A 26917-nucleotide genomic window follows, 5' to 3' on the forward strand; every position below is an offset into this window, starting at 1 on the left:
CCCTGCCTTCACTAGGTCTCTCCCTGGTGTAATTCTGTACATTAACACTCATCCATGCAATTCAAAGAAGGTAGGCCATCTGTTCGTCCCACTAACTACTGGCGAAACAGTGGTTCTTCAAGAACCAGGTTTGACAGGAAATTGAGGACAAAGTTCAGAAAATAAAGACACACTGGAATATGGTTGTAATGATGCCCTTGGCCATTTCAGAATGGTTTCTGTCCTAAAATTAAACACCAAGAAAGTTGCATGGAACGTGTGGCTATCCGCTGCAACCACATGCATAATACAAAGTAAAAAACAAAACCTAGCAGAATAATGGCAACGTGCAGTTTCAGAATTACAAAAGATATGCTTTAAGGTAATGGGTTCACACCTTGAGGTGGTCTTCCTCGGCTGTGTCTTTCAGCCGCTGCAGTTCCTGGTTGTGCCATTCGTTCAGCTCTTGAAGTGTCTGGAGAGGAGCAAGAGTGAAAAAAAAAATATCAAAGCACTAGAAAAGGAATGACCCTGTGATGGCAGGCAATATGATAGGCTTCCCTAAGTCTAAGGAGAGCATACGATTCCTAAGCACGCATTATGGCTGGGATGAAACAGATACAACAGTGCACTGGCATTTAAGGATATGATGTTTTCCAATAGCTATTCATGCTCGAGGTTCGGTCATTCATACGTCTGGTTTCCCCGACAGGTGACTGGCTCATGCCTAGCCCAGGCAGCCTTTTGAATGACTTACTCCTTCCCAGCTCTTGAAGACTTTCATGAGGGAGCCTGACATGTGAACAATTATGCTCCACCCACACAGCATTTCATAGTACCCTGCCAGTCTAAAATCTTCCAATTTGCAAACATGTCTGTGACTAATCAGATTACGGAGTACCAGTGGTTCAGGGGTGAATATCTGTTTCTAAACCATCAATCAGCCCCACACCTTTAATACACCAGAAAAGAACCTAACAGATTGGAATAAACAAGTATACAATTAAAAGTATAAGCTCTTTGTTTAATTATGTTAACTTGGACGAAAATGCAGTCTTATCTCCTCTAAACGATGTGGATCGGTGGTTAGTTGCAACACAACGAAAATACAATTAGCCAATGATAAAAGGACTGCCCAGTCAAGGTTATATAAAAATATCTACTTTATTAGTATCTCAACACTACGAAATACAACCGACCCTGTAAAGGAATGCAGGACAGACAGTTTCAAAGAAGGAAAAGGGATGATGCACTCTGGATACTGACAGGAGGGTAGTCGGTATGGCATATAACCACCATAGTTTAAGATTTCTTGGCTTCAGCACAAAGGGAGCAAAGGGTCTTAACATTTCTCTAGGGGCCTTCTGGGAAGGACCAGGGGAGCACAACCACAATGTACCTTTTGCTGTTGGTTTTCTTGGTGCTTGACAGGGTTGAATTGGCTTCAGGGCGCTTTGTAGGCTTCTGTAACAGAGTTTGAGATGAAGCACTGGTCGAGACATCTTGAATGTCTTTAAGCGACCGTGGCTTGATAGCGGTCAGTGTTGAAGTCTGTTGCGGATCGAGGAACTCAGCTGGCTTGAAAATGTCCTTTAAGGCGAACGCAGCAGATGCTCATCAAGGCACTTCTCCCAGATTCTTCAATGGGTGTGTGTCGTCCTTTAAAGCGGACGGCCCACAGCTGTGGAGGGTGTTGTAGACCGCTGCCTTGTCCTTGGTTTTAGATTCAGAGACCTTCTGTAACTCCCTATCCAGGTAGCTTGCTGCAGAGCCCAGCAAGGCATGCTGTGGGCTGGCTGGGTACCAGTTCTGTAGTGGCTGCAGGGTCCTCCGAGGTCTGTTATCCCTCTATTCCCAGGGAGAGGTTGAGGGGAGAGAACTCCTGGCCTTCCTTCACTGGAGGAAGATGTAAGTTAGACTGTACCTTCAGCCAGAGTCCAAAGTCGAGTTCTTCTTTCTTACTTCTTGTGAAGTCTTTGGATGGTCTGCCTAAAGAGGGGCTCTGGCCCTCTTTTAAAGACAAGTGGGCCAGAGTCATTGGTGTAGGCCAAGCCTACCTTAGTAAACCAATCCTGTGGTCCTGCCAACAATCTTCTGTATGTGTGCGGTCATAACAAGAGTGCTTTGCAACAGGAAAGGTAAAGGGGTGAAAACAGGAACAAGATGTGCCCCAGAACTAAATATGGCAGAACCCTTCTCTCGATAGAAAGAGCTCTGGGCTCACTCTCTTGTGCTACTAAGTCCCATCCATCTTCCTGTCTGTTGTGTTCAAAGAGTCTCGCTGGTTAATGGTCCTCCCTGTGTGGTTCCTGTCAAAGCTGCAGGTCTCCCTTGAAGATGCTCAGAGACCAGAACATCTGCCTCCTGCAAATCACATTCTCATACCTTATGAATGCCCCCCCCAGCAGGGGTGGCCTAATGCAACGAAGACCCAGACATTACAGTTCACTGCCATCAATACTGATAGGCGGGAGCTGGCTTCAGGTTGACGCAGTTAGATATGAAAGGTTGTTGGGTTTCCGGTCTTCTTTGTTACCCTCTGCAGCCAGGCCCCGTGTGGGCCTGTTTGAAGTACACCCTGTAGGTATGATAATCGCTGCCACTATCTGCAGGGCGTAACAAAAGAGCAGGGTGATTCCATGGAGCCTTTGTCAGTTAATCAGGCTGACCATGGCAGGGAGGAAGGTCCCAGTACACCCCCCCACCCATCTCCCTGGTAATGACAATGTGCACTCCTAAGCCGTCACAATCCAACTAAATATGATATGGGTGGACAGTGCCTGTAGGCGTTGTCCTGCATGGAGAGTACATGGGTCTACGCTTTGCCATGGTGTAAGCATAGGAAAATGCATGTGGATTTGCCCCACACATTTTCCTTAGGTCGGTCTACCATCATTCCATTTAATGAAACATGTCAACAAAGCCCAGGCTAGCGCACGCCCACCATGCGGATGGTCAAATTCCTCACATTGTCAGTTTCCTCTGTAGAGCCAACAGACAAAACCAATGAACAAAAAATGGAATTTGCCACTGTTTTATAGGGTGGGGTATTGAGTTGTCAAACGTTTCACATTTCAGGAGTGGAGCTGCCCCCGCCCCCACCCTTACCCACACAGCTACCTCTAATTAACAAAATGATGATTCATGGGACACCCAAGCCAAGATTATAATGAAGATTAGGCCTTTGAATATAAATAACTAGCGGGTTTCATATAGTACAAAGCTCAACCTTTGCACTGTGAGTGATTGTTCATTTTTGGTGTGCTAAGTGCATTTTGAGGTTTTGACACTTCATATCATTGTAAGTAGCAATTATTATTTAAGCTTTAGCACCTATGGGGTGGGACCCATGGCCATCAAGTGTCCGGAAGGCTGAATTAATGATCCAGAGAGAAGCCTGGCCTTTACCAAGGGCTTAGAGAACCTAATCGGTGCAAGTCCTGCCCTTCCTCTACCCTGAGGGTGCTAAGGCTAATAGCTTACCAGGTGCATGTAAATATCCCAAATTGGAGGGAAAAAAAAAAACACAAAACATTAACATGGTGCACAGTGCCCTGTTGCCATGGAGATGAGGCACAGTGCACCATGGGAGATGGGGACCAGCACTGGTGCACTCAGGGAGAAGTTGTGCGCTGGCACAGGCCGAAAGTGGAACTTCAGTTGATGGTGCAGGCCTGGGAGGACCGAGAAGGCTGGTGTGGGCAAGAAAGACAATGCAAGAGGTAACTGGTGAGAAGCAAGGCAGGACTGGACACAGTAGCGGAAGGAAGTTGCACCAATGTAGCCCTGTGCTTGGCTCGGCCATGCAAGTGGGAGAATTTTGTGGAACTACTGGTGGATGGTGCCAGGAATTTGTCTCAGCCAATTGCAAAGCAGATTTCCTAGCAATCAAAATCTAAAAAGGTGTGCTTATATTGGCTAAGTTAATGGTACTCAAACAATTCGGTGGCTCATGAATTAACACTGAGTTGATTCTACTGGAAGTCAACCTTGCGATCTGCAATTCACATATAGATCTCAGCAAGAGTTGTGCAACTTTCTGAGCTATCCAACGACCTAATGTTTGTAATTGTTATCCGTTTACGGTCCTGGTGTGCACTTTTCTGTTACCATAAATCCCTGCCAGATTGCCGAGATTAGTTCCCAGCAAACCATCATTGAAAAATGAGGAGTCTACTGTTTAAAATGTTTCTCTTCTACATTTTGTTTTTGGGCGTGGGGACATCATTGGCCTATGCAAAGCAGGTGTAATTTTGCAGACATACTTTAGTGGGTGACACAGACTGAAAATTTCAACTGTAAGCAGTGCTTGTGGGCGGGAAGAACAGCAATCTGGGCACTGGGTGAACATGGCAATTGAGGTCACACGCTCCTAATGCACACGTAACTTGTCCATCTCCTTAAATTCCTCTGCACACAAAGTCTTATCCCTAGAATCCAATATTCAAGAAGTATTAAGGTAGAGTGGCACAGACAGGTCCAGTGGGGGGAAGTATTACAATATTATATCAAAACTGTTTCCTGGACTGCTCTAGTAAACCTGCAGCAGCTATGCATCAGAGTACACCCATTGCAAGTATGGTAATAAGTACTTAGTGAAGGTATTCACAGAAGTCACTGTCAAGGGTCTTGCATGTGTCAGTCGAAAACATGTGTCTCAAAAAAAACAATGGATGATGCTTAACAATGGGCAAAAATAATACACTGAATAATCCATTTAAACTATGGCTCAGCAAAGTCAGCCTCCAATTTGTCGATTCCTCAAACTGACCAAAAAAATATTTGCCTGTATAAGTGGACCATCTGCTCTTTTGTCCAGGTTAGAGACATGCTGTTTGTTTTTTTTGGCCCAAGTCCTGTCTGTGACAAGACACTACAAAGACCACCTTGGATGAACAGGGTTGCACCCCTTATGTTTAGCCTGAACTATCCAAAGGTTTGGTAGCTGTGGACGAGCAGCCAGGCTTAGTCTAGGAGAGAGCAGAGCTGTAGCGATGCACACAGAACCCAGAGCATACACTTTGTTCAAGGAAACTCTTACACACTTGGAGTTATATAAACACATAGGTGTTTATTTATATACACCAAGGCTTGTTGCATTCAAGTAAGGTAAGTACTATCACACAATCATATATTAGGAGAATAGTTGCAATATTAATAGAGCTCGATACTCCAGAATAACAATAATGGTAACAGATCACATATTCAAAACCTCCTGAAACATAATAGCAAACTTGTTAACACTTTGATAACTTCAAATTAGCTTATCTTAGAAAGTCCACCCCAGTCTTGGGTGAGTCTCACAAAGTCAGAGGGGGCACTAGGGCACCAGTGACCATGGGCTCAGGAAGGCAAGGCAAGAAAGCAGAGTTCAGGTATCAAAGAAGTAGAGTCCAACAAGAAACCTTCAGGTTTTCAGGCTGGTATCAGTCAGGTGTCACAGGGCAAGGAAATTAGGAGGCTCCCTCACAGAATTGCCCGCAAGAAACAGTGTCCAAAAGCAAGGTAGAGCACATTGGGTTGTCCACCCCAATGTGGCTCAAGGTAGGCCCTGGAAGGGTGCGAGATGCAGCTATCTGCAGCCCCCAGAAGCACAGGATCAACAAAGGAATGTTAACTATGTAACTAGGAGTAGGACAGTACCTTTAAGCAAAGAAGCTGATACAACATGACGGCCCCGACAGTGAGGAGACAGCAGACCCCAGTTTGGGTTTCTCAGTCTTGGACACAGGAACGAAGAACTGGAGTGGATCCGACGGCTGTTCTTATGTGGTTGGATGCCCAGCAGAGGATCTTCGCAGCACTAATTCGTTGGCGCCTTTTTCAAGGTTCAGGTGAAGGACGGTTGTCATGCAGTAAATTTTGCTCCGCTTCTCGTTCCTCGTCTCGGATGGGGGTGGGAGGGACTTTCAGAAGGATGCCCACAAAGTTCCAGATGAAAACACGCTTCAGAAGACGTTGCACTGGAAAACGGCACAGGACCCTGGGCATTGGTAAATTGCAGGCTGTGAAGTTCGCAGCTCTTCCAGGGATGGCACAAAATGCAGTTTGTCTTGGGACTGATTAGGTCTACCAGTCCAAGGGAGGAAGTTGTCCTCTTCGGAGCTTCCCTGTCAAACAGACGTTGGGGTAGGGACAGCAGTGGTTACTCAGACATATCTTGCGATCCCTGGAAGTGGCTGCAGATGTTTTTGTTCTTCATGGGAATCTTGGTTGCAGTGGTATGAGTTTCAGCTGCAGGATCCTTGGATTTATCAAGAAACACCGGGTAAGTCCACCAATCACCATTCATGCACCATTTAAACTTGGGGGTGACTGTCCAATGGGGACAGACAGCCTCCAAGTGCAAACTGGTTCCAGCCGGCACTCTGCATGAAAAAGACCAGTGGAGTTTTGGTCACCTCCCCCCGCTTCCTGTCCTCTGAGGCACTCAGCCTTCGATGGCTTTCCAAGGGAAGCCCGCCAAAGACAAAAGACCCATCAAGACCCTCCCCACCCAGCTAGGCAGAAGAAGGCTCAAGAAAGGACAATTCATTGAGAACAAGGCATAAAAAAGTACAGCCACCATTTAAGGGACAATGGTGTCCCTTGTGTTCCTTACCGAAGCTGCAAAGACATCCTGCAACAAAATACACCACAAAATGTTGTGTAAAAAGGTACAATGGCACCAGCCTGTCAGATTTTGTCACAGTAACCAAAAAGTTACTGGAGAGGCAAAAAAGGGGAGAAATGTTTTCCCCCTCAGCACTCCACTTAAGGTCGGGTGTCCTGATCTTGCAAAATAAAATACAGGTGGGACAAAAGTGTCCCCCTGACTTGTGTTATCACAGGTAAAATACAAATGGCAGCTCTAGGAACTCCAACGACACTGCACAGAAGGTGCAGTGTGCTGCAATAGGAAAAGGTAGATGCCAGGAAAGTTGGAGGAAAGCATAACTCCATTAAAAAGTACCAAAAAGAGGTCAAAAGGGTACCCAGGGTCAGAGTAAAACGATGCACGAGTGTGGAAAAGGGTTCCCACTCACTCAGGAGAATCAGTCCAAAAATCCACTAGTCCAGCGAAAATGCTGGGCGACAAACAGTGGGGAGAATTTCACTCAAAAAGGAAAATCTAGCCAACACATGCATTTTTTTTAATAACTCATCCTCGAGTAGATGACTAACGCGCCACGGGTGCAGTATAAAAATTAACTTGGCTTCCGAGCCATCCAGAGCAGTACACATCAATCGTATTTTTGGTTCACTTGCCACAAAGTGTTTGATCGTGTCCAATTCTCATTTTATAAAACCTAGAAGACGAGGGAACATCTAAGATCAAGGAGGCAGAACATACTCTATGGCAGGTGCCGGTATCTGCTGAGGGCGGGGAGGCCAGGCAAATAGCCATAGACCAGTCTACCAACTAAAAACCCCACATAAGCAGCCATTAGAAGAAAGCTTTCCCTACGATGCCTGTTCCTAGAAGGTGATAGGTTCTGGCTCAGACAACCCGGAAGGGCACTACAGAAGGAAGCAGCTGTCTGGAGAGTGATGGCACTAGTCTTTCCTTAAGAGGCTCTTCTCAGCTAAAAGTATCATGATAAAGAGAATTAAGAAGAGAATTAAGAAAAGTGGCCTCTACAGGGGTGTCAACCAAGTCTTCCAGATTAAGGACCTGACATCATGGGCTCGACTGTGGTCAATGATGCTGGTGACATACTCTTGGCATTTATACAGTCCACAACACAGCAGTTTAAGGATGTTCACCAAACTACAGTAAAGTAAATACAGGTTACTTTGAGAGATATAGTAGGCACACTAGTGTCAAAGTACATCCGCATACTACCAGAGACATAGGACCCACACCTTTGCTTGGGTACCACGACACTGTATTTGTCCATAATACATTGCTGCATTTGTACAATCTACAAAACATCAATTTGAGGATGTTCCCCAAACTACAATGATGTTAATTCTGGTAACTTTGAGAGATATAGTATACACAGTGTCCAAGTACATCCCCGTACTACCAGAGACATAGGATCCACACCGTCTGATGGGAGTCCACATTGCTCTTACAGTAACAATGCACGACCAGGGGTGCACCGGCGGGGCTCCGTGCATTCACTGTGGCCGCTACTGGCTATTGCATTCCTGGTCGTAGTGTAGATTCAAGAAAACCTGATCTACATTCCTTACCCTACACCCGGGCTCTGGGAGCAGGACACGTGAACTTCAGTAAAAATGACAGATCACTCACACAAACCTAATAGTGTATATAACTGAAGAGGCGATTTCCGGCACACCGCACCCAACAAACTTTATTAACGCCACAGTTGTTATGACAACTGTGTATATCAAGTGTCTCTGCCACACCAAGATGGAGATGGAGATTCTCTGAATTGTTTTGATCCGCGCAAGCTCGCTATGGCAACCGTCTAAACTTTCCACGTACACATGGGCTCGGTTAGACGCGAGCCTTCTCACTGACACATACAGCGCTGTCTGGTAAGCGCACAGCATCTTTCTATTATACATAAAGCAGCGTTGCACACAGCATTGAGTATGCTTACTCTCACTGCACCCTGTGTGGCGCTTTAGAGTCTAAAGATTGGAGGTGCATTATTGACTGCACTTATACAGAGGTATGAGAACGATTAATAGTGGCGTTATGCTAAACTTACCACGTTGACACAGGCTCGGTTTAACGAGAGTCCTCACCTTGACACAGACAGCGCTGTCTGGTAAGCGCACAACATCTCTATTTTACACTAAGAAGCGTTATACACTGCGTTGGGCATGCTCTCTTTCACTGCACTCCGTGTGGCAGTTTAGAGTTTACTGATTGGCAGTGCATTATTAACTGCACTTTTACAGATGTATGAGAGCGATTAGCAGTGGCATTACGATACCGGTTGTTCTATAGGAGACTCAGTGTTACACAGTCACTTGACAAATTATGGCATTCTGGAAGCTAGTCTACTGACGTCCACTTTTCCGGATAAGCTAGTAGAGGACACGCATGATACATGTCCTTGCATTACACCGTGGGGTTACAGAAATGACAAGATGATACTTTGTTTTGTTTTCTCTGGAGGTGTGGGGATCCACAAGAGAGAGTCAGCATCTGTTGTATATAACCATGTGTAGATCGCTATTCCACGGGGAGTGCGAGTATATTTTTCAGTACTTTTGGATTTAACTTGACCATGACGCAAAAAGCAGGCATGTCTTTATAATCTCTAATGAATGATCGATTGGAATTGACAATGGAACCCTTGTGGTTTTTTCTACAGGTGTGTATACAATATGTCACAATTGACACAAAAGATAAAAGGTCAGTACCCCCTTTTTGTGTTTCTGACACTGTCTTTGTAATTCTGTTAAAGAAAGATTCTTGAGGAATTGACCACATTAATTAGCATATATCCCTGTTATATCTACAGGAACAGAACAGAGTGGGAACTTCTAGCTCAAATGCCCTGAGGATGAACTAAGTTTGAAACGCGTTGGCTACTTGTTAAACAACGATTTGAGTTTCTTTGGATAATTTTTCCTTTCGAGTGTAAAGATACATGTCACACAATATTTGCAAGATATGCTTTAATGTATGTTCAAACAATACATTGTACCAATGTACACACCGATAAGGTGGATAGGCATTCTCATGAATATGGAATGTTTCCAGTTTTTTTGAAAATAGCTTTTTGTTATTAAAAATGTGTTTGTTTTGAATTGATTTTTATTGGATTTAACTTAATTTTATTAAACACATGTTGAAACAAACTCATGTTGGAATATTGCATTGCCTTAGACTTAGCTTTTTACGCGTGATTATACTATGACTAGAAGCTTGGATTGCTATGTATATTTGATTTTTTCTTGAAGATTTACATTGTCAAACAAAAGATTCCAACAGGGCATAGCACTGATAGGAGTGCAAGAAGGTCTCCCCGTTGGCAACAACGGGCTATTTGGTGTTCAATACTCATGGTCTATAACAATGGAAATAAGGGACCATGGTGAGTGGTCTTGCAGCAATCCATGATCCAGTCATTGTTGCAGGCAACTGAAAGGAACTCCTGGTGGCAACAGTAAAGACTGGCCCAACTGATCACAGTTCAAGGGTGTTTATTAAACTGTATAATTAATGCCTAATCTAAATCTAAGATGGGAGCAAGCTATGACCATCAAATAATAACAAAACAGTCTTAGTGGCGTCTTGTCAAATATAAAGGGACTATACTATTGCCAATCCTTACACCTAAGTTACAAAAATAGTGTGGGATAAGGTTCTGAAGAAAAGAAAGAAGTGTTCACCAAATAATAAGTCAGGATGGTATGGCGGGGTCTCCCTTCCCCCATGTTTTTAGCAAGGACAAGGCAGGACCTTCGAACACTGCACACTCCTGGGTCACACCAGCACAAGGTTACAGTTCCTTTCAATGATGCCAGAACCTTCCAGGGCCAAGTCTCTTTTCCTGAAAAAGTCTCTTGCCATAGAAGTACAGTGAGCTAGTGGTGCAGCTTTTACCAAACTCCTGCGCTGATGAAGTGGGGAAATCTTCAAATTCATTTTACTAGAGGGAGCAGTGTGGTGGGGCTTTCCCTGTAAGTGACCTGAAGCTACTGGTGCAGGTCTTGCAGGGATGCGTTTGCGCCGAGCGTCTGGTAAGAACCTAACACCCTGCAACGCCTGACCACTCTGCTTCTGAACCAATTACTAGGGTTTCTTTTCAATTACATATGTTACTTGTTCAACAAGGTTGTTGCCTGCAGCCTTGGGCCCAGCAGTTTGGTTTCACTGTCTCCACCGACTCACCGGCTGTGCTGAACTGTTGGAGTCTCTTGTCTTGGGAGTCAAGGATGGCACCACAGTGGCAAGCGCTTCTCCCCGCTTTGACTATCAGCGTGGGAGGGCCCTGTGTGCCATTAACACCCATCACACCACCCGCCAGCTGGACTTCCCGGTCTTGGGACTTCCCTTTCAGAGGCTTAGCGGGTCTGAGCTGAAAAGGGCAAGGGCAATTCCCCCCTCGTCCCTCCAGGTCTCTCCGCCTTTCTCCTCCTTTTGAACTGCCAGTCCGGAATAGCTGCTTCCTTGTGCGTTCGGCCTTGCTCGAAGTGTGCTTTCGTGCACCGCGGTTTTTATCCCTGTGGGGAAGGGACTGTCAGGTGTGCATAGTTTTTGTCAATTGCCCGACTCTGCCTGACCCTTGCGTTGGGACATGTCAAGCAAACGGCTCGGGAGTTCGTCCGTTGTCTTTCACGGTGTAGGAAAGTGTTTGTGTTGGAAAAGGGGTGGAGGGTAGAATTTCTGAATATCCTATGAGTAGGATGGGGAAAAGGTGTTGTAGGGATGGGGGTACCGCCTCACCCATCGGTGTCCCACTTCCACTCCGCGAGGACCCCTCATCCAGGTGATCCTCCTGCACGGGTCCACCCCCAGGAACTGGATCCAATAGCGATGGCAGTGTCCTGGCCACCTGGATGACAGATCCCCCGGGGACCAATGGGTGAGACACCTTCAGGTTTCTCACAAACCCCAAATATTTCTTTTACTATTTGGCGTTGAACAAATTTGCATCAGATGACACCATGCTGCCTGACAAAACAGAATTACTATTTGTGAGGCTTATAGGGCCACTTTTTAGAGACCTCTACTTTTTGCTTTTTTACCTCTTTTTCTTGGATCACTAACTTCTGTTTAAGACCATATAGACTTCATGAGAAGTCCCTTGCCATTGCTATCCTTTTTACCTTATTTAAGGTATTTGGGCCCCTCTATAGAGCCCCGTTCCATAGTGTGACTCTTAGAAAGCCCATTTCTGACCTACAGTGATTAATCACCCTGCATAAATATGAGGGAGTAGGTTGGTGGCAGCTATACATTAGTTTTGGCTTCACCATTGGTGCAGGCAATTTTATCGCATTGTTAGCCCAATGTGCTTTTTTGGTTGCCATTACTTTAATTTATTTAATGTGATTTAGTTTAAGTAAATTAAACTTTACACGTATCAAAAAACAAACATACACAATGGGTAAAACAGAATAAGAATAGCGTACACAATATCAATATATACATCTTCACATGATTACACAGTTAACAAGATATCTTCCTGTATCAGCCACAGGAAATGTTAAAAAGAAGAAATGAATATTGTCTGTAGAAAATTATGCTGACACTCAACTCAGGTTAACTTCAGTCACAGTAAGTATGGTTATTTTTGATCACACTTTATAGCAGAGGGCCCAATTTAGATTCAATCCTTGTCCATATGTTGTATAAAGCCACTAATGGGCTCATATTCCCAGAGTTTAAGCAATATTGCCAAAAAGATCGATCGCCAATGGTTCCTAAATTATGTCGACAAATTCGATCAAATTCGATCTTCTATCAGTAATTTGGCTCTACTTCCCAAGTTTATCCTAGTGGGGAGTTGTTCCAGTCTTAGCAAGATGATGAACCGTCCGAGTCTGTTTGCTGGGCAGAGATTTAGGTATGCCTGGGGCTTCATGAAGTCATAGTGTCTGTGATGGACAAACTGGTATCGCTTTAGCTTGCTCAAATGGGCATAGTTTTCTAGCCAGTCCCAGAAGGCTACCCGCTTATGGAGCGCATTTTGCACAGCTTTCGAATAGCTAGTTCCTCTGTGATTCCATCACATCTCTGTTAGGAATTTAATCATGGGCTCGTACAGTGAGCTAGTGGTGCAGCTTTTACCAAACTCCTGTCGGATAGTTATCAATAATGGGTTGGTGGAGCCGCCAGTCGTCCTCAGAAAAAAGTCTGCTCTCTTTTTTAGGACAGTAGCTTTTAAAGCGAGGAGGCCGAGTTCTAGCCGTATAAAGGCCATTGGGACTCCAGGCAGTAACCCCAGGATCTGGCGCCAACATTTTCCTTCGATGACCTGGAGCCAGGCCAGATCCGAAGTCCACAGCGCTTCTAAGCCATAGGTGATCATTGGAGAGAACACCTGGATGTATAAGTGCCGCGTAGCCCACATTGTGAATCCCCTGTTTGTAGGAAAAACTAGCCATAAGGGCAGACACTTGTGCAGCTTTGGTAATACGCATTTTTCTGCATGCGTTATAGTCACCATGTGGTTCGAATTCGATCCCTAGGTATCGATAGCATGGTGTGTATGCTATGCTCGTGTTGCCCACCATGAGGTTGACCCGACTGACTCTTTTATGCGTGTAACTGATGACCTTGGTTTTATCAAGGTTAATCGTCAGCCCGTTGTTATTGGCATACTCCCATAGTGCTATAGCAGATCTTCTCAGGCCGCTTATGGTATTGTCCAGCAGTACCAAGTCATCTGCATAGGCTAACACAGCACAATGAGCATCTCCAATTTTAGGGGGGCAGTTGTTAGCAGCCTCACTTACTAGTGGTATGTCATGCACATATAGGTTATAGACAAGTGGTGCAGTGACACACCTTTGTTTGACTCCCCTATTTTGGTAAACCATATTAGTCAGATGCCCTTCCTGATCTAATTTGAGCCCGACCGTAGTATTATGATGGAGGAGTCTGAGGTAGTATAGTAATCCCTTTGGGCACCCAATTGTTTCTAATTTGAGCCACAGCCTGTCTCTGGGGATGGAATCGAATGCTGCCTTAAAATCTATATACAATGCGTAAAGTGGAGGCTGCTCCTTGGTGACCGCTCTAGTGCGTAAGATGTCCATCACAGCGAGATTGTGTGTCATGGAATATTCTCGCCTAAATCCACACTGAAATTTACACAGAATGTTGCCATTATCCACCCATTTCTGCATTTCGCTGAATAGCAAGGATGCAAATAGTTTTCCTGTAGCACGTAACATGGATAATAACCTATAGTTATTAGGATCTAATCTATTTCCCTTTTTGAAAATGGGGACGAGTATTGCAGATTGCCAGGAGTGAGGGATTATTCCATGTTCCAAGATCTTGTCGAACAGGATGGCTAATAGACTGGACCAAAATTCAGGGTAGTTCTTGATGACGGTATTGGCCAATCCATTAGGGCCAGGTGCTCGAGGATTTTAGGTCTTTGATTTTGGCCAGTATAGTTCCCGGGGAAACATCAAAAAGGCGATATGTCAGTGCTTCGTTGGTAGAATTAATCTCGCCTGGTTGGAATACAGGGTTGCGATCATCCAAATATTTTTCCCATTCAGCTCCACTTATTGGATTATCTAGCGGGGTTTTACTTTTGCCTCTAGACTCACTTAGAAGTGACCAAATGCTTCGCAAATTTTTAGAGCAAATGGTTTGGACTAATTGCTGATGAGCACGATTTCTTACCGCCCTTTTGAAGTTCTTAATGGTGGTCCAATATCTATTTTTTATTTTCCTTGCTAAAGCATCATATTGTGAGATGGGTATGTTCCGTGCCTTAATTTTGCGGAGATTAGCTCTTAGACCCCTCTTGGCATCTCTAATCTCACTGTTAAATGGCTGCACATTTCCTTTCACTCTTGTCATTGGTCTTCTGGTAGATGTGGCATGTTTAATAGAAAAGGCCGCCATCCACTCCTCAGTAGAATTAATGGACATGCATAGAATTTAGGCAGGCTACAAGTATCCTCATCTAGTAAGGCTTTAGTGGCCCGGCTGATGTTATTGTCTGACCAACTTATTCTATTCCCTGCCTGATTTACCTTAATTGTACCCATGTTGCTCTGCATACAACTGTCCCACACAATGCTGAAAGTACATTGCAGGAAGGCATGGTCACTCCAGTTGTTCAATGTCACCGACATATCAACAATTAGTTGTAACATTTTGGGACATAGAAAAATGTAATCCAAAGTACTAACTGCCGTACCGTTTGCCGTTTGTCCATGTCTGTTTACCCGGTGTATCTCCGGGGGTCCGGTCGTTGATCATTTCGAGTTCCCAACCATCGAACAGCCGTAACCATCCCATCCCCTCGCCGTCCTGTTTATTATGCATCATTGTACATTTGTCTTTCAGCTTGGGGTTCGAAGAAGAGATTTCCGCCCCTATAATATGACAGTTAAAGTCACCAAGCACTACCACTGCTGAGTTCCCACATTTTGTTGACCAAGAAGTCATTAACTCCTGCAGTGCTTCTTGGATTAATTCCCTTTTTGCTGCTCCAGTTGGATTGTATACATTAATGATGAGGAATCTTTCTGGTCTACGTTCATGTCCCAACTCCACTTCGACTGCAATAAGGTTATTTTCTTGATAACAATTAACCCGACTAGAGGCCAGTGAATTGGTCACGCCAATTAGTAGGCCGCCCGAGTGACGTCCTTTTTCTCCTCTGGTTGCAAAAGCTTGATGCACCACATACCCATCAAATATCAAGGAGTCAGTTACCTAGGTTTCTTGCAGACAGAAACGGCTATGTTTGGCCAAAGCTTTGGCCAGCCCCTCCGCTCTCAGCAAGCGGGAGAAGCCTCTGCAGTTCCATGTGAGGATAGTGAACTCTCAATTGTTGGCTACCACACCCGGAAGAAAGTCCAGTAACCGCTTTAGAGTTTGCTGTAGTTCCGCAATGCCCATAGCAGAAGGGGATAATAAGAGTTTAGCTGGAGATATCGGCTCCTCTGGTACTGCATTGGGGTCGGCCTCGTTCAGATCGACATCAATATCAATGTCCGCTAGCCTCAGGTCATCTTTGTATTTTCTTATGATCTTAGCTGTTGATGCAAATTTGCAGTGTATGGCAGAAACATTCGGGTTAGGACCCTTGAGTGGCTCAACAAATAAGAAATCATCAGATGTGAGGACTTGAAGTTCCGGGACCGAATTGAACCTCACCAATAGTTCAGATCGTGCTAGCCATTTGTTTTTGACACTCCGATATAGGTTCTTTATAAGACACACACGATTGTTGGATGGCTCTTTACACTCGTCTAGCAATTTCGGAGTTGTCCTAGTCGATTTGTCGCCTATATCAGACGATTTTACTGATATGGCAGGTGTATGAGGCACCCTTTAGTCTTCACTGTGGTCTGGGATGTCTATCAATTCGTCATCTTCAACCAAGTCAGCCAACTTCACTTGCTCCTTAAGCAGCCAGCTGGTTAAATGGCCCTTGGCTGGAGGGATCTTTTTCCTGGCTTTGGCTGCTCTCTTCCTGGCTTTTTTGGACTGCATTATGGGGAAGACAAATCTGGCTCCGATGCTGGTTGTGTACTAGATTTTGTATTCGTTAGTGCTTTCTTTGCCAGTCGGCGTTGTTTCCGAGAGAAGTAGACAAAAGGGCTTAGTTCGAGATCCGGAGAGTTCTCATTGTTTTGTTGATCATTATCGTCCTCTGCAATTTGGATGGCTTCAGACAAATTAACATCCGCCTCTTCATGTTCGTTTCCCGGCTGGTCCTGGGTCGACCTGCGTGTGATGGAATTGGCCACAATTCTACCTGACATTTGCAGCAGGATTTTGAGGGCAAATTGTATAGATGCCACTGAAGACTGCAGCTCTGCGATCTCGTTTGCCATAGGTGCCGGGCAGTTCGACTCCTCTGGTTCTTTCTCTGGTCCATCTTCCATTGAGGTCAAGACCAGGTTGGGCGAAGCAGATCGGCGACCGAAGCTCCCTGACGGATTCAGTAGTTCCATCCCTCCACCTGAAAAATTCTCAGCCTGAGGCGGGATGCAATTTTTTGCTGGTAACGGAATTTGTGACAACATTCCTTTTTGGATATTTAAACATAACTCCAATAGGGAATTGTTGTCAACGTCCTCGTTGTTGGTCAAGCTCATTACTCCACTGGCAGTGGGTCCTGGGGCGGCAATCTCTTCAATACTGGTAGAGGTAATGTCCAATGGAGGAATCGAAGGGTTCGGGGGGGGAAGAATCCCGTGATCATTCTTAAGTTTCTTTTTAGATCTCGTAATGGTCACCGGGGGAGCCGGGTCAACGCTCGCCTTGCTGGGTTGTTTTCTGGCTTTACGCAGGTTGTATTTGGTCTGTGCAAAACCCTTCCCCGGAGACATTGCCAATTTGCTAGTGGTGGGCTGTATGTCTAGGTTTACTTCCCACTCAATACACCTCAGGCAACTTCTTATTAGAGTGGGTAAAATTGTGCTGTTAATCAGAGACCCACAAGGACGTGTCTCAGATAACTTATTAAAGTGGATCAGATTTGATTGTTGGTCAAAGATCCACAGAGGTTCAGCGGCAGCTCAAGCTCGGTGACACTCGGGGCTCCTTACCTTAAATAAAGTGAATTTCAGGATCAAAAGGCACTAAGCCAGCAGTCTCCTGAAATAGGGTTAGGCAATATTCAGTTAAGTTCACAAATAGTTTTTTGGGCAACTCGTGGTAGTCCCAAACAATACGGTCTGTCACTGTTCCGCCAAAATTGATACTGTCTGCCTTGTTAGACTCTCCACCCAGGTGCCTATGGTAACACCATATGAATAGTTAAGGATGTGTACTTATGTGGTGCCAGTTAGCCAGGCCATTAGTCACTAGATGAGACACATGGAAAGGGGGGGGCAGGGGGTGGGGGTAGGGGATGGAAGTGGGGAAGTCACAAAAAGGAGGCAAACCGAAAAGGCCACCTTTACCCCCCTTTCCTACTGCACTCCTCTATGATCCCTCCACTTAATGCACCCACCTAGGTGCTGTGGCCTCAGGCTGCCTGCAGGCGGCTGCCGGCTGCCAAATTACCTGATCAGTAAGCTTCACAGGTTGCGGCAGTGCACATGCCCATGGGCAGAAGAAAATAGGGAAAGGCGAACCGCATGTTTTCGGGCCGCTCCTCCCCCACGCCCCAAGCAGCACAAAGGCACCAGGGCACCTAGGCAGCAGCAGGCGCCGGAGGGCGCACCCGCAGCTTTCCCGCAGGAAAGGACCTAAACGGCACCTATCGTGCACGTACACATCGAGCCGCACCAAAGTTCAAAGCTCACGTTTGCAGAGCAGTGAACTGGCCGCTTCCGACGTCCTGTCCAGTTATGAAATTGTAATGGCACTCACACTGTAGGTGGCCCCTCCACCCAGTCACCTTCAACACATCCTCAGCAGTGCAGAGCAGGCAGTGATCAGCTAGGGTGCACACAGCAATGCTCTCCGATTCCCCTCGGCCAGCAACCAGAGCTCATACACTGCGAGTGCAAAAAAACAAATAAAATAATGTGGGGAGTGCGGGCTGGTTCACTCACCCGGACTCACTCACTGCATGTGCAGTCATTCCTCCTCCTTGTTCAGTGTTCTGTGTACCGTGATATATGCCAGCACAGGGTGACTGCCAGGAATTGGATGCACACAAGGAATTGCCGGAACACCAGCGCTTCCGAACGCAGCTCCACTCAGCGCAGCTCGGCTCTCTCACTCTCTTGATTTACAGGCTAGACGAGAGGACCCAAAGGAACAGGAAAGCACGTCAAGCCGCACTGTGCATGCGAAATGCAAAATGTGTATGCACAGCCGCTTCCGACATGAAAAGGGCAGCATTGCAAGCGTACTATACACCATTGGTTGCCATTGGGGCACAGGTGCGTTGCTATAGGGCAACCACAAGGTGGCTTTAAAATGGCGATTCGGACCATGTGGGATCTTTGTGAGCCCACAAGTTGTGGCCTCCATAATGGTTTAAACTGGTTTTCGCCAGATCGGTCAACAAGTTCTGCACTCACTGCTTAATACCAGTTTGCATCATCCAGATCACATTGGTGGAATCACAAAAGGGCCAAGTCGGAGCTCCATCTTTCGTAGGTAAATGGAGTACCACAGAATTGAGTTGAATGAACAATTTATAACAAGACAAAATTAAGCAAATGCTTTTTGTGTAGGAATGGGATGTAGGAATACTGAGGCCGCACAGAAGGGCATCAAAGAAGTAAGGGCCCCAAACCTTTACATTTGGGAAACTTTGAAGTTTCTGAAGGGAAATGCTGATAGTGGCAATTCAAGAGATAGATGAATCTTTGCTGTGGCTTTCAGTATGAGGTCTACCATTTTGACACTGCATGCCGTAGTATTGAAAGAGTTGAATTAAGTTTGGCATCTTGAATCATACCCAATTTCCCCTCCAATGCCCCAACACAATACTGCATGCAACATGGAACTCAATAATGCAGGTGGGAAAGATAAGGTGTGGAAATGGAAACCCCACCTTTTCCTGCTGCTTTTTCAAGTCTTCCCTCAGTTCTTGGAACGCCTTCTCCTTCTCTTGCTCCAGCTTGGCTCTTTCCGCCTGCAGATCCTGGTCAGCCTCTTCCTTCAGTTTCTCTAGAAGCAGGGACTTCTTTTCAAGCAAGTTGTCTCGTTCTGCCTTCTGCAGCGACTCCAGGTCCGATCGGAGCTCCTGCACCAGTGACTCCTTTTCTGCCCTGTCAGGGGTTGTCGTGAGGTGAAGAAAATAAAGAGTTTGAGAGCGCAACACACTTAATGCAATGTACCTTTTATGAGAGAGGAACTCAACTCGCCTTTACTATTTTTAAAAGCCATAGAAATTAACCAGCAGGGCAGATGGGCTTTGACTGGGGTGGTGGGCTTGGGGTTTTCCTTTCCTTTGACTGCTTAAATTAAAAATATTTACGACTGAAATTGTGGATTTGGTGCAGAAGATTTCATAGGCCAAGTTCAGCTTTAAAGAAATGAAAGGCATGTTTTAGAGCAGTTCAGTGTTACAAAATTCACAGTAAGTTTGGAATCATATCTAAGAGACAGTAGACATGTTATTCAACAAATGGAAGAAATACCATGGGATAAAAATTATCTATTTGTAACTCTCGATGTGGTGTCTCTTTACACAAGCATAGAGCACCTCAAAGGGATGAAGGCAACCGAGTTCTTTTGGAAATCAAGGTCGATCTCATTTCTGCAACATAACAAAATGATTTTGGAAATGTTACATTTTGCATTGACTAATAATATTTTCATGTTTAATAAAATCATCTACAGACAAGAGCAGGGTACGGCGATGGGGGCAAAGTTTGCGCCCTCTTACGCCAACCTGTTCATGGGTCTTACGAAATAAATCATGCATGGCAACACTCAACATTTAAAGACAGAAATATTGTATATTGGGGACGTTACATCGACGATGTGCTAATGATATGGAATGGAGACAAAAAGACACTAGAAGACTACATCGGACATCTAAATTCAAATAACTACAACATAACATTCACAGTTAAAATCAGCACAGAGTATTGAGTTTCTGGACTTGCAAATTTATACGGATGGAGAAAAAAATACTGACTGATTGTACATCAAACCCACTGCAGTAAACAAAGTTCTACATGCAGAAAGCAACCATGTGAAACATATAATTAAGAATATACCCTATGGTGAAATACTCAGAACAAAACGGAACTGTAGTTCAAAAAACAAATTTGACGAACATGTATCAACTCTCAAAGAAAAGTTCACAAAGAGAGGCTACAAAGCAGATGAAGTAGAACGAGCTATAAAAAAAGCAGAAAAAATACCAAGAACAGAATTGTTAAAAGACCGACCAAAAACAAGAAATAAACAAAAGTAGATTTTATCACAACTTACAAAATTGAAGCATATGTTCTTAAGAAGGTTTTGAGAAAACACTGGAACATTTTACAAAGTGATGATATAATAAGACAAAATATAGAAGTCAAACCAAGGTTTATTTACCGTAGAGCTCCCACATTGAAACAAAAAATTAGTGCTAGTCATTTAAAGAAGACAGAACCGAAATCCTCATTCAATTCCTGAAAGTGCCGGCACCAATAGGAACTCACAGTTGTGGAAATGTTATTATTTGCAATCAAATAGAAAATGGAACAAAGGAAATCAAGTTGCCTAATGGAAAATTACAAAAGATCAAGCATTACATTAACTATAATACAAAATATGTAATCTATGCTATTACTTGTATCTGTGGGAACAGATACGTTGGAAGTACCATCCGACAAGAAAAAAATTAGGAACATTTAAGAGCCATGAAAAATAATGATACCAGATATCCAATGGCAATACATTTCAACCAAGAACACCAACTGAATGAAATCAAAAACATTACATTCCTTATGCTAGATAGAGTTGACACACCAGAGAGAGGAGGAATCAGAGAACTTTTGTTAAGAAAGAGAGAGGCAAAATGGATATGCACTCTGGATACGTGCCAATCAGGCCTGAATTCGGAAAATGAAATGGCCTACTGGCTATGAACACTATACTTTCTGCATTCATCACTATATAATGTTCATTTCTTGCATATATTTGGTGTTTATATGTATGTTTATAATGCGCAACACATCAATTAGTTGTTTCTTTTGTATGTAATACTCTGTGAATCATTATGTATGCAGGCTGAATTAATTTCAATATGGTCATGCTAGACAACTTGAATTTTCCTTTTTCTTTTCTTGGATTTAAATTATTCATTTTTTTCTTTCTCTAAATATTTTAAATATCTTTGATTTACATCATTTTATTCTTTCCCAAAAAAATCCTTTTTAAAAAAATATTTTCAACAAAAATTCGTTCATGCTTAAACTTACCTTCCACTTTTATGTACAAAATGCTAGAAAAAATGGTCCTTCCATAAGAAAGGACTAGTTACGCGATCCTCAGTAGTGGAAAATGGCCGCCTGACGTTTTTAGCGTGAAAAATTGATTTTCTATTATTATTAGGCAAAAAAATCATTTTGAAGAATTGCTTTGAAAACAAGAATACTGTTGATGACAAAATATATATGGGATGTTTATAATTCCTAAATGGAATACATGATTAATATATGGTCTAAATAATTGACTTTCTATTATTCTTAGGCAAAAACATATTTTGGAAGGAATTGTTTTGAAAATAAGAAAAATACTGCTGATGACAATACAGATATGAAAATTTAGAGAGAATGTTGGTTGAGATATAAAGAATAAGAAAATTAGGAGAGTATCAAATAAAACATATACATCAAATAGATTATTCTTTCTCCCTACCATTTCGATTAAATATTTTCTGATTCAAATTCTGACTATTATTCTATTCTATTTTTTTTCTTCTATACTTTCCTTTTAGTATCTCTCCTGAAGAACCACGGATAATCACCGTGGGGAAACACGCGTTGAGAGCAAAAAGATGTGAATGGAAAAAAGGACAAAAGTATGTGTATATTACATTTACAAATACGTGAAGGAAATTTAAAGTTGCATGACAATCAATGCAAGTTTAAAAAATAAAATCTAATTTTTTTGAACAGCAATCAAAGAATTACCTATATTATTTTTACCAGAAGCGCAACCCACTGTGGTGCTTTTACAATAAGAACAGTGTTATTCATCTAGATTATAAATATCAAAATACAGCACAGCTGTGACCACGATAGGTTGTCATGCCCAAACTACCCGTTGAGTCAGTTTGAAACTGGATTATAGAAACTATGCAACTGTTCCCCATAAAACATGATGCCATTCTCAGAATGTTCTGCATTCTGAAACACAGCAGGTGTAGTTCTCTTTTGAGCAGCTACCAGCCTTGTTGGGGCAGGGGGTGACATCCTACGACCTCTAACGTGTCAGCTTAAAGAGCTCTGAAGGGGAGTTTGCCAGCTAGGTCACAGATGCTTAACATATGTGAGATAGCAGGGAGTTAAAGGGAAGATACATTTAAGCCAATGGCATTCTCCTAATATGGAGACCATTTTGAAAAGGTCAGAGATGCAGGTTTCCAATTGATAAAAAAGAAAATAGTGCTATGTTAAGACAGAATTCCTATTTTGGGGGATTGTAGAGTCACTTCTTAAAGCCGCTCAATGTCTTACCGTTTGTCTGGGCCACTGACATATTTTTGGTATAAAAACCCCATCCCAATGCAACCCGTTTAACCGTATTTAAGATACATGATATTGGGTCATCCCTAATGCACCCAATCCCAGAGGTTCCTCCAAGGAACAAGGGGTGCTTCTATAGCCCTAAATTAAACCCACGAAACACTTCGTACAGGCGTGTCATAAATACCATATCATATATTGGTTTTAGGGAGTAGGTTGGTGGCAGCTGCAGTTTAGTTTTGGGTTCACCAGGGTGAAAGCAAGTTCACTTTATTGGTAGGCTGATGTGCCTTTTGGCATCCAACAGGGGACCAAAGGGTTTATTTATAACCTACACTCGCTATTTTGTATTTTAGGGCTCCCTCTGTTCTGAAAAACTGCAAGGAAGGCTTGAAATGGCTTATTTGTGAGCCCACATAGCAGCATCCAAGTTGGTTTAAACTGGTCTTGACCAGTGTAGATCCCTGGTCTGTCCATCACTTCCTGTAGGGGGTGGTCTAGGCTTTGTGGCAGTCCTACTGGTGAACGAGTGTGTGTGTGTGGTCATCCGACCCTTTGCCCCCAGCCCTCTTTAGTGATTGGTGGGCTGGCCATCAGAGTAATACTTTAGGTATGGTCAATGCTGCTCAGTAGCTGCTTTGTACGGTACTTGGAAGAAGCAGGTCTGTCGATCTGTTGAAGTAGTTTTTCTGCTGATAACAGCCATTTTAGCAACCCTTACCTGGCCATACTTGGTGGGTGCAATGGTTTGGCCTTGTCCCGGTGTGAGGAATTCAACCATACACACTAGGAGTGTGTGCTCGCCTAGACTTTTTAAAACATTTTTAATGAAATGCTGGGAGATCAACCTCCGGAAAACGTGTAAGGCTAATCACCCACATTTCCCTATGCTCGCCACACAAACACAGTCAAGTGTACTCTGGGGGGACAGCCACAGGTACATCAAAGAATCTCAGGAAGGTGTAAAGCACCTTCCTCATGCCAAGGCCAGCCTAATTAAATATCAAAAGCTCCATGGAGCCGCCCAGTTCATTGTCAGTTGTGTGGTGGCAGTGCATACTGGAGAGTTCATTGAAGCAGGCCTGGTCACAGAACTAATAAACGGCAGGAAACCCAAAACCTTTTTGATATGCATCTCTGTCAACTTGAAGTCAGTTCCTATGAAGGGCAGTGAATGTCATGTCTGGGCCAACGGTTTACGTTGGTCATCCCCGCATGGGGACCCCATTCAGGAAGGTACGAGAATGTGATTTGATGGAGACAAAGTCTGTTCTCACCAGAACTTCAAGGGAAACCTGAGCTTTGATGCAGAGCCACACAGAGCTCAATTAACCACAGTGACACTTTGATCCACAACAGACAGGAAGATGGGTGACCCCTTTAGCTTTCCTGTTTCAAAGCACTCTGGTTATGACCTCATGCAGAACAAAAGATTGTTGGTGGGCGCCCAGGATTGGTTCATTAAGGTAGGCTAAGCCTGCACCAATCACTGGGGCCCATTTGGCTTTAAAAAAAGGGTTGAGGCCCTCTTTTGGCAGATCATCCGACGACTTTGAAAGGAGCAAGAAGGAGGACTCATTTGGACCCTGGCTGAAGGTAGTCTGCCTTACAGCTTCCTCCAGTGAAGGAAGGCCAGGATTTCCAATAGAGATGCAAGATCCCTCCCCTAAACATCTTCCAAGGAACAGAGGGAGATACCGACCACAGAGGACCGGGCCGGTTCACAGTGTGCACTGCTAGGTTCTGCCAGCAAGTTTTAGGTGGGAAGGGCCAGAGAGTCTTGGACCAAAGGAGAAGGCTGTTACCTGCAAACACTCTCCTCAGCTTTGGGCCGTCCGCCTTAAAGGACCTCACGTGCCCAGCGAAGAAGCTAGGAGGAGTGTTACAACAAGCATCAACCAGCACCAATCTATTAAGGACATTTTAGAGGCAGTCGAGCCCTCTAACCACGACTGGCTGCACCTCTGACTATTGTCACGCTGCAGTCACTAAAGCCATCCGAGACGGCTCGACCAGCGTTACAGATCTGCCAACTAGCACAGAGACAATGATTCTCGACTCCGAGCCACTGTGTAGGCCAGCCTGCAGCCATCTGCCCAGCCTTGCTTGCACAACTGCCTGCTGTCTGATACCCGAAGCTGTCTCCCATCTTGAACTTTGTCACAGGAGCTGCAAGACATCCTGGTAATGACTGGACGCTGTTGAGCATGATAATCATCTCAAGCACCAGGTAACATTGTGGTTCTGTCCCCCTGGTCTTTCTCTGAAGGCCCCTAGTGACATTTACAACCCCTTGCTACCTTGGTTCTGAAACCAAATAACCTTGAGCAGTTAGGACTGATTGCTTTACCGACTTTCCTGTCAGTATCCAGAGTGCATGCCTTTCCTTCGTGAAACTGTCTGTCCTCTGTGTTCCTTTACAGGGTGGGTTGTATTTTGTAATGTGCTAGAACAGTCTGTAATAATAATAATGTAGATATTTTTATACAAAGTTGACTGGACCGTCCCTTTTATCACTGGGTAAGAATTGTATGTACGGTGTGTTGCAACTAACGATCCACGGCCTTGCGGAGATAAGGTTGCCGTTCTATCCAAGTAACCAAAATTGGACAAGGAGGTTTATAATTGACTTGGGTTTCCAATCTGTTTGGATCCCTTCTGGTGTTCTAGTTGCTGATTGATGGTTTAGAAACCAATATTCATCCCTGGACTATTGGTGCCCCAGAAGTTGATTCGTCACACCCGGGTTTGAGATTTCTGCTCTTGGAGGGCCAGTCCAGGCTTCTGAATTCTCTTCCTGCCATCCTTTATCTGTTGGGTCGAGTTTTCCATGCTGAAACTATTATCTGGGCCTTTTTCCTGCTGCTTCCGCAATTTACCTCCAGGTATTCAGCTGGTCTGTGGTTCGCTGCAATCCCCTGAAAGGGTATTAGGACATATCACCACACTGTCAGATCTGCTGCTTCCGACATTTAAGGGTGCCATAAGCCTTAATACCTTTCCTGGGACCATGTTTTGCTGGGTGGCCACCCTTGCTTGTCCACCGTGATACAGAATCTCTAGTCTCCCTCGCTGGACTCTTCAATTCAGGCTTGAAGGTCGCCGTCATGGTAAAACTGTTAGTTCCTCTTGGTAGAGGGGGCATCGTCATTGGCTCAGGATTCAAGCCCCGGGTCACCAGATCGTACAGCGTACACCTAGGAAAGAAGCCTGTACTCGCCCTGACTATTCCACCATGCTGGAGCAGTTTTGCTGATGTGGGCACTTACCCAGTGGGTGTTGTGGTGGGCAAACATTAAAGACGCTAACCCTCAAGGGTACATCTGGTCAAGGATCGATATCCTCTGGATGAGAGATACAACCGTGTATTCCACTGATTTATATTGAAATTCAGGTCCTCTTGCTCTGCAACATCTTCGATTGGGGCTTCTGGTTTGTGCTCAGACTACTGGATCTCTTGATTGGGGACCTCCCTGTGGTTGTCTGCAGCAGAATCCACACTTAGGCTGTAAAATAGACTTACCTGCATTTTCCCATCAAAACGGATGGCCCATTGGTTTTGCTCCATTGATTCCTAAAAGAACTTTCTACCTGTCCTGGATCCCTCCTTAAGTGACCCTGGTGATACTTACCTGCCTCTGGAAAAAAATGTCCAGTTCCCACAAGAAGTTCAGGGAGCTCTAGGCCAAAGTCTGGATTTGTAGGCCATACCTGTGTTTAATGCGTTTTTAAAAGTCCTACACTCGTGTCTTGTAAATGATCGCTCCGCCATTTAATTTGAGTAACTGTGTGACTATTTTTCCAGGGAGTGAATTGTACTGGCAAGTGTTACCAAAATGTATTCCGATTCCTTCAGAAGCCTTGAAGCTCTGTAGAAATTATTTTCCAGCCGTACTCTGATTTTAACCATCACGGCAGACGCATCTAGATAGATGTTGGCCTGCGTCGCATCTGGATAGGATCGATTGAAGGATAACATGCCCGCGCCTAGAAAAACGAGAATGCTAGCATGTGCCACACTTAGAGTTGTGAACACCAGCCTGCGTGGCGTTCGGATGGAGTTGTGAATGTTAGCATGCCCACACCTGGACGGATCTCTAAACACTAGCCTGCGCCGTATTTAGATAAAAGTGTGAATGTTGGCATGACCACACCTGAATGGAGTCCTAAACATTGGCCTGCGCCGTGTCTAGATGGGAATGTGAGGGCCAACAAGTGCCACACTCGGACA

The 26917-nt window shown here is 44.4% G+C and overlaps 1 protein-coding gene across 4 annotated transcripts in view; it reads right to left on the reverse strand.

Annotated features, from left to right (window-relative positions):
- CEP164 (centrosomal protein 164) overlaps positions 1 to 26917 on the reverse strand; it is a 586844-nt gene that overhangs the window by 208343 nt on the left and 351584 nt on the right. For all 4 annotated transcript variants that reach the window (XM_069614472.1, XM_069614471.1, XM_069614470.1 and 1 more), the window contains 2 exons: positions 19050 to 19266; positions 377 to 454 (listed from right to left, as the gene is read on the reverse strand). In XM_069614472.1, coding sequence (XP_069470573.1) covers positions 377 to 454; positions 19050 to 19266 — 295 coding nt within the window. The remainder of the gene's footprint in view (positions 1 to 376; positions 455 to 19049; positions 19267 to 26917) is intronic.

Source organism: Ambystoma mexicanum, chromosome 9 (assembly GCF_040938575.1).
Source record: "Ambystoma mexicanum isolate Mex_15411 chromosome 9, UKY_AmexF1_1, whole genome shotgun sequence".
In the NCBI taxonomy this organism is placed as follows: Eukaryota; Metazoa; Chordata; class Amphibia; order Caudata; family Ambystomatidae; genus Ambystoma; species Ambystoma mexicanum.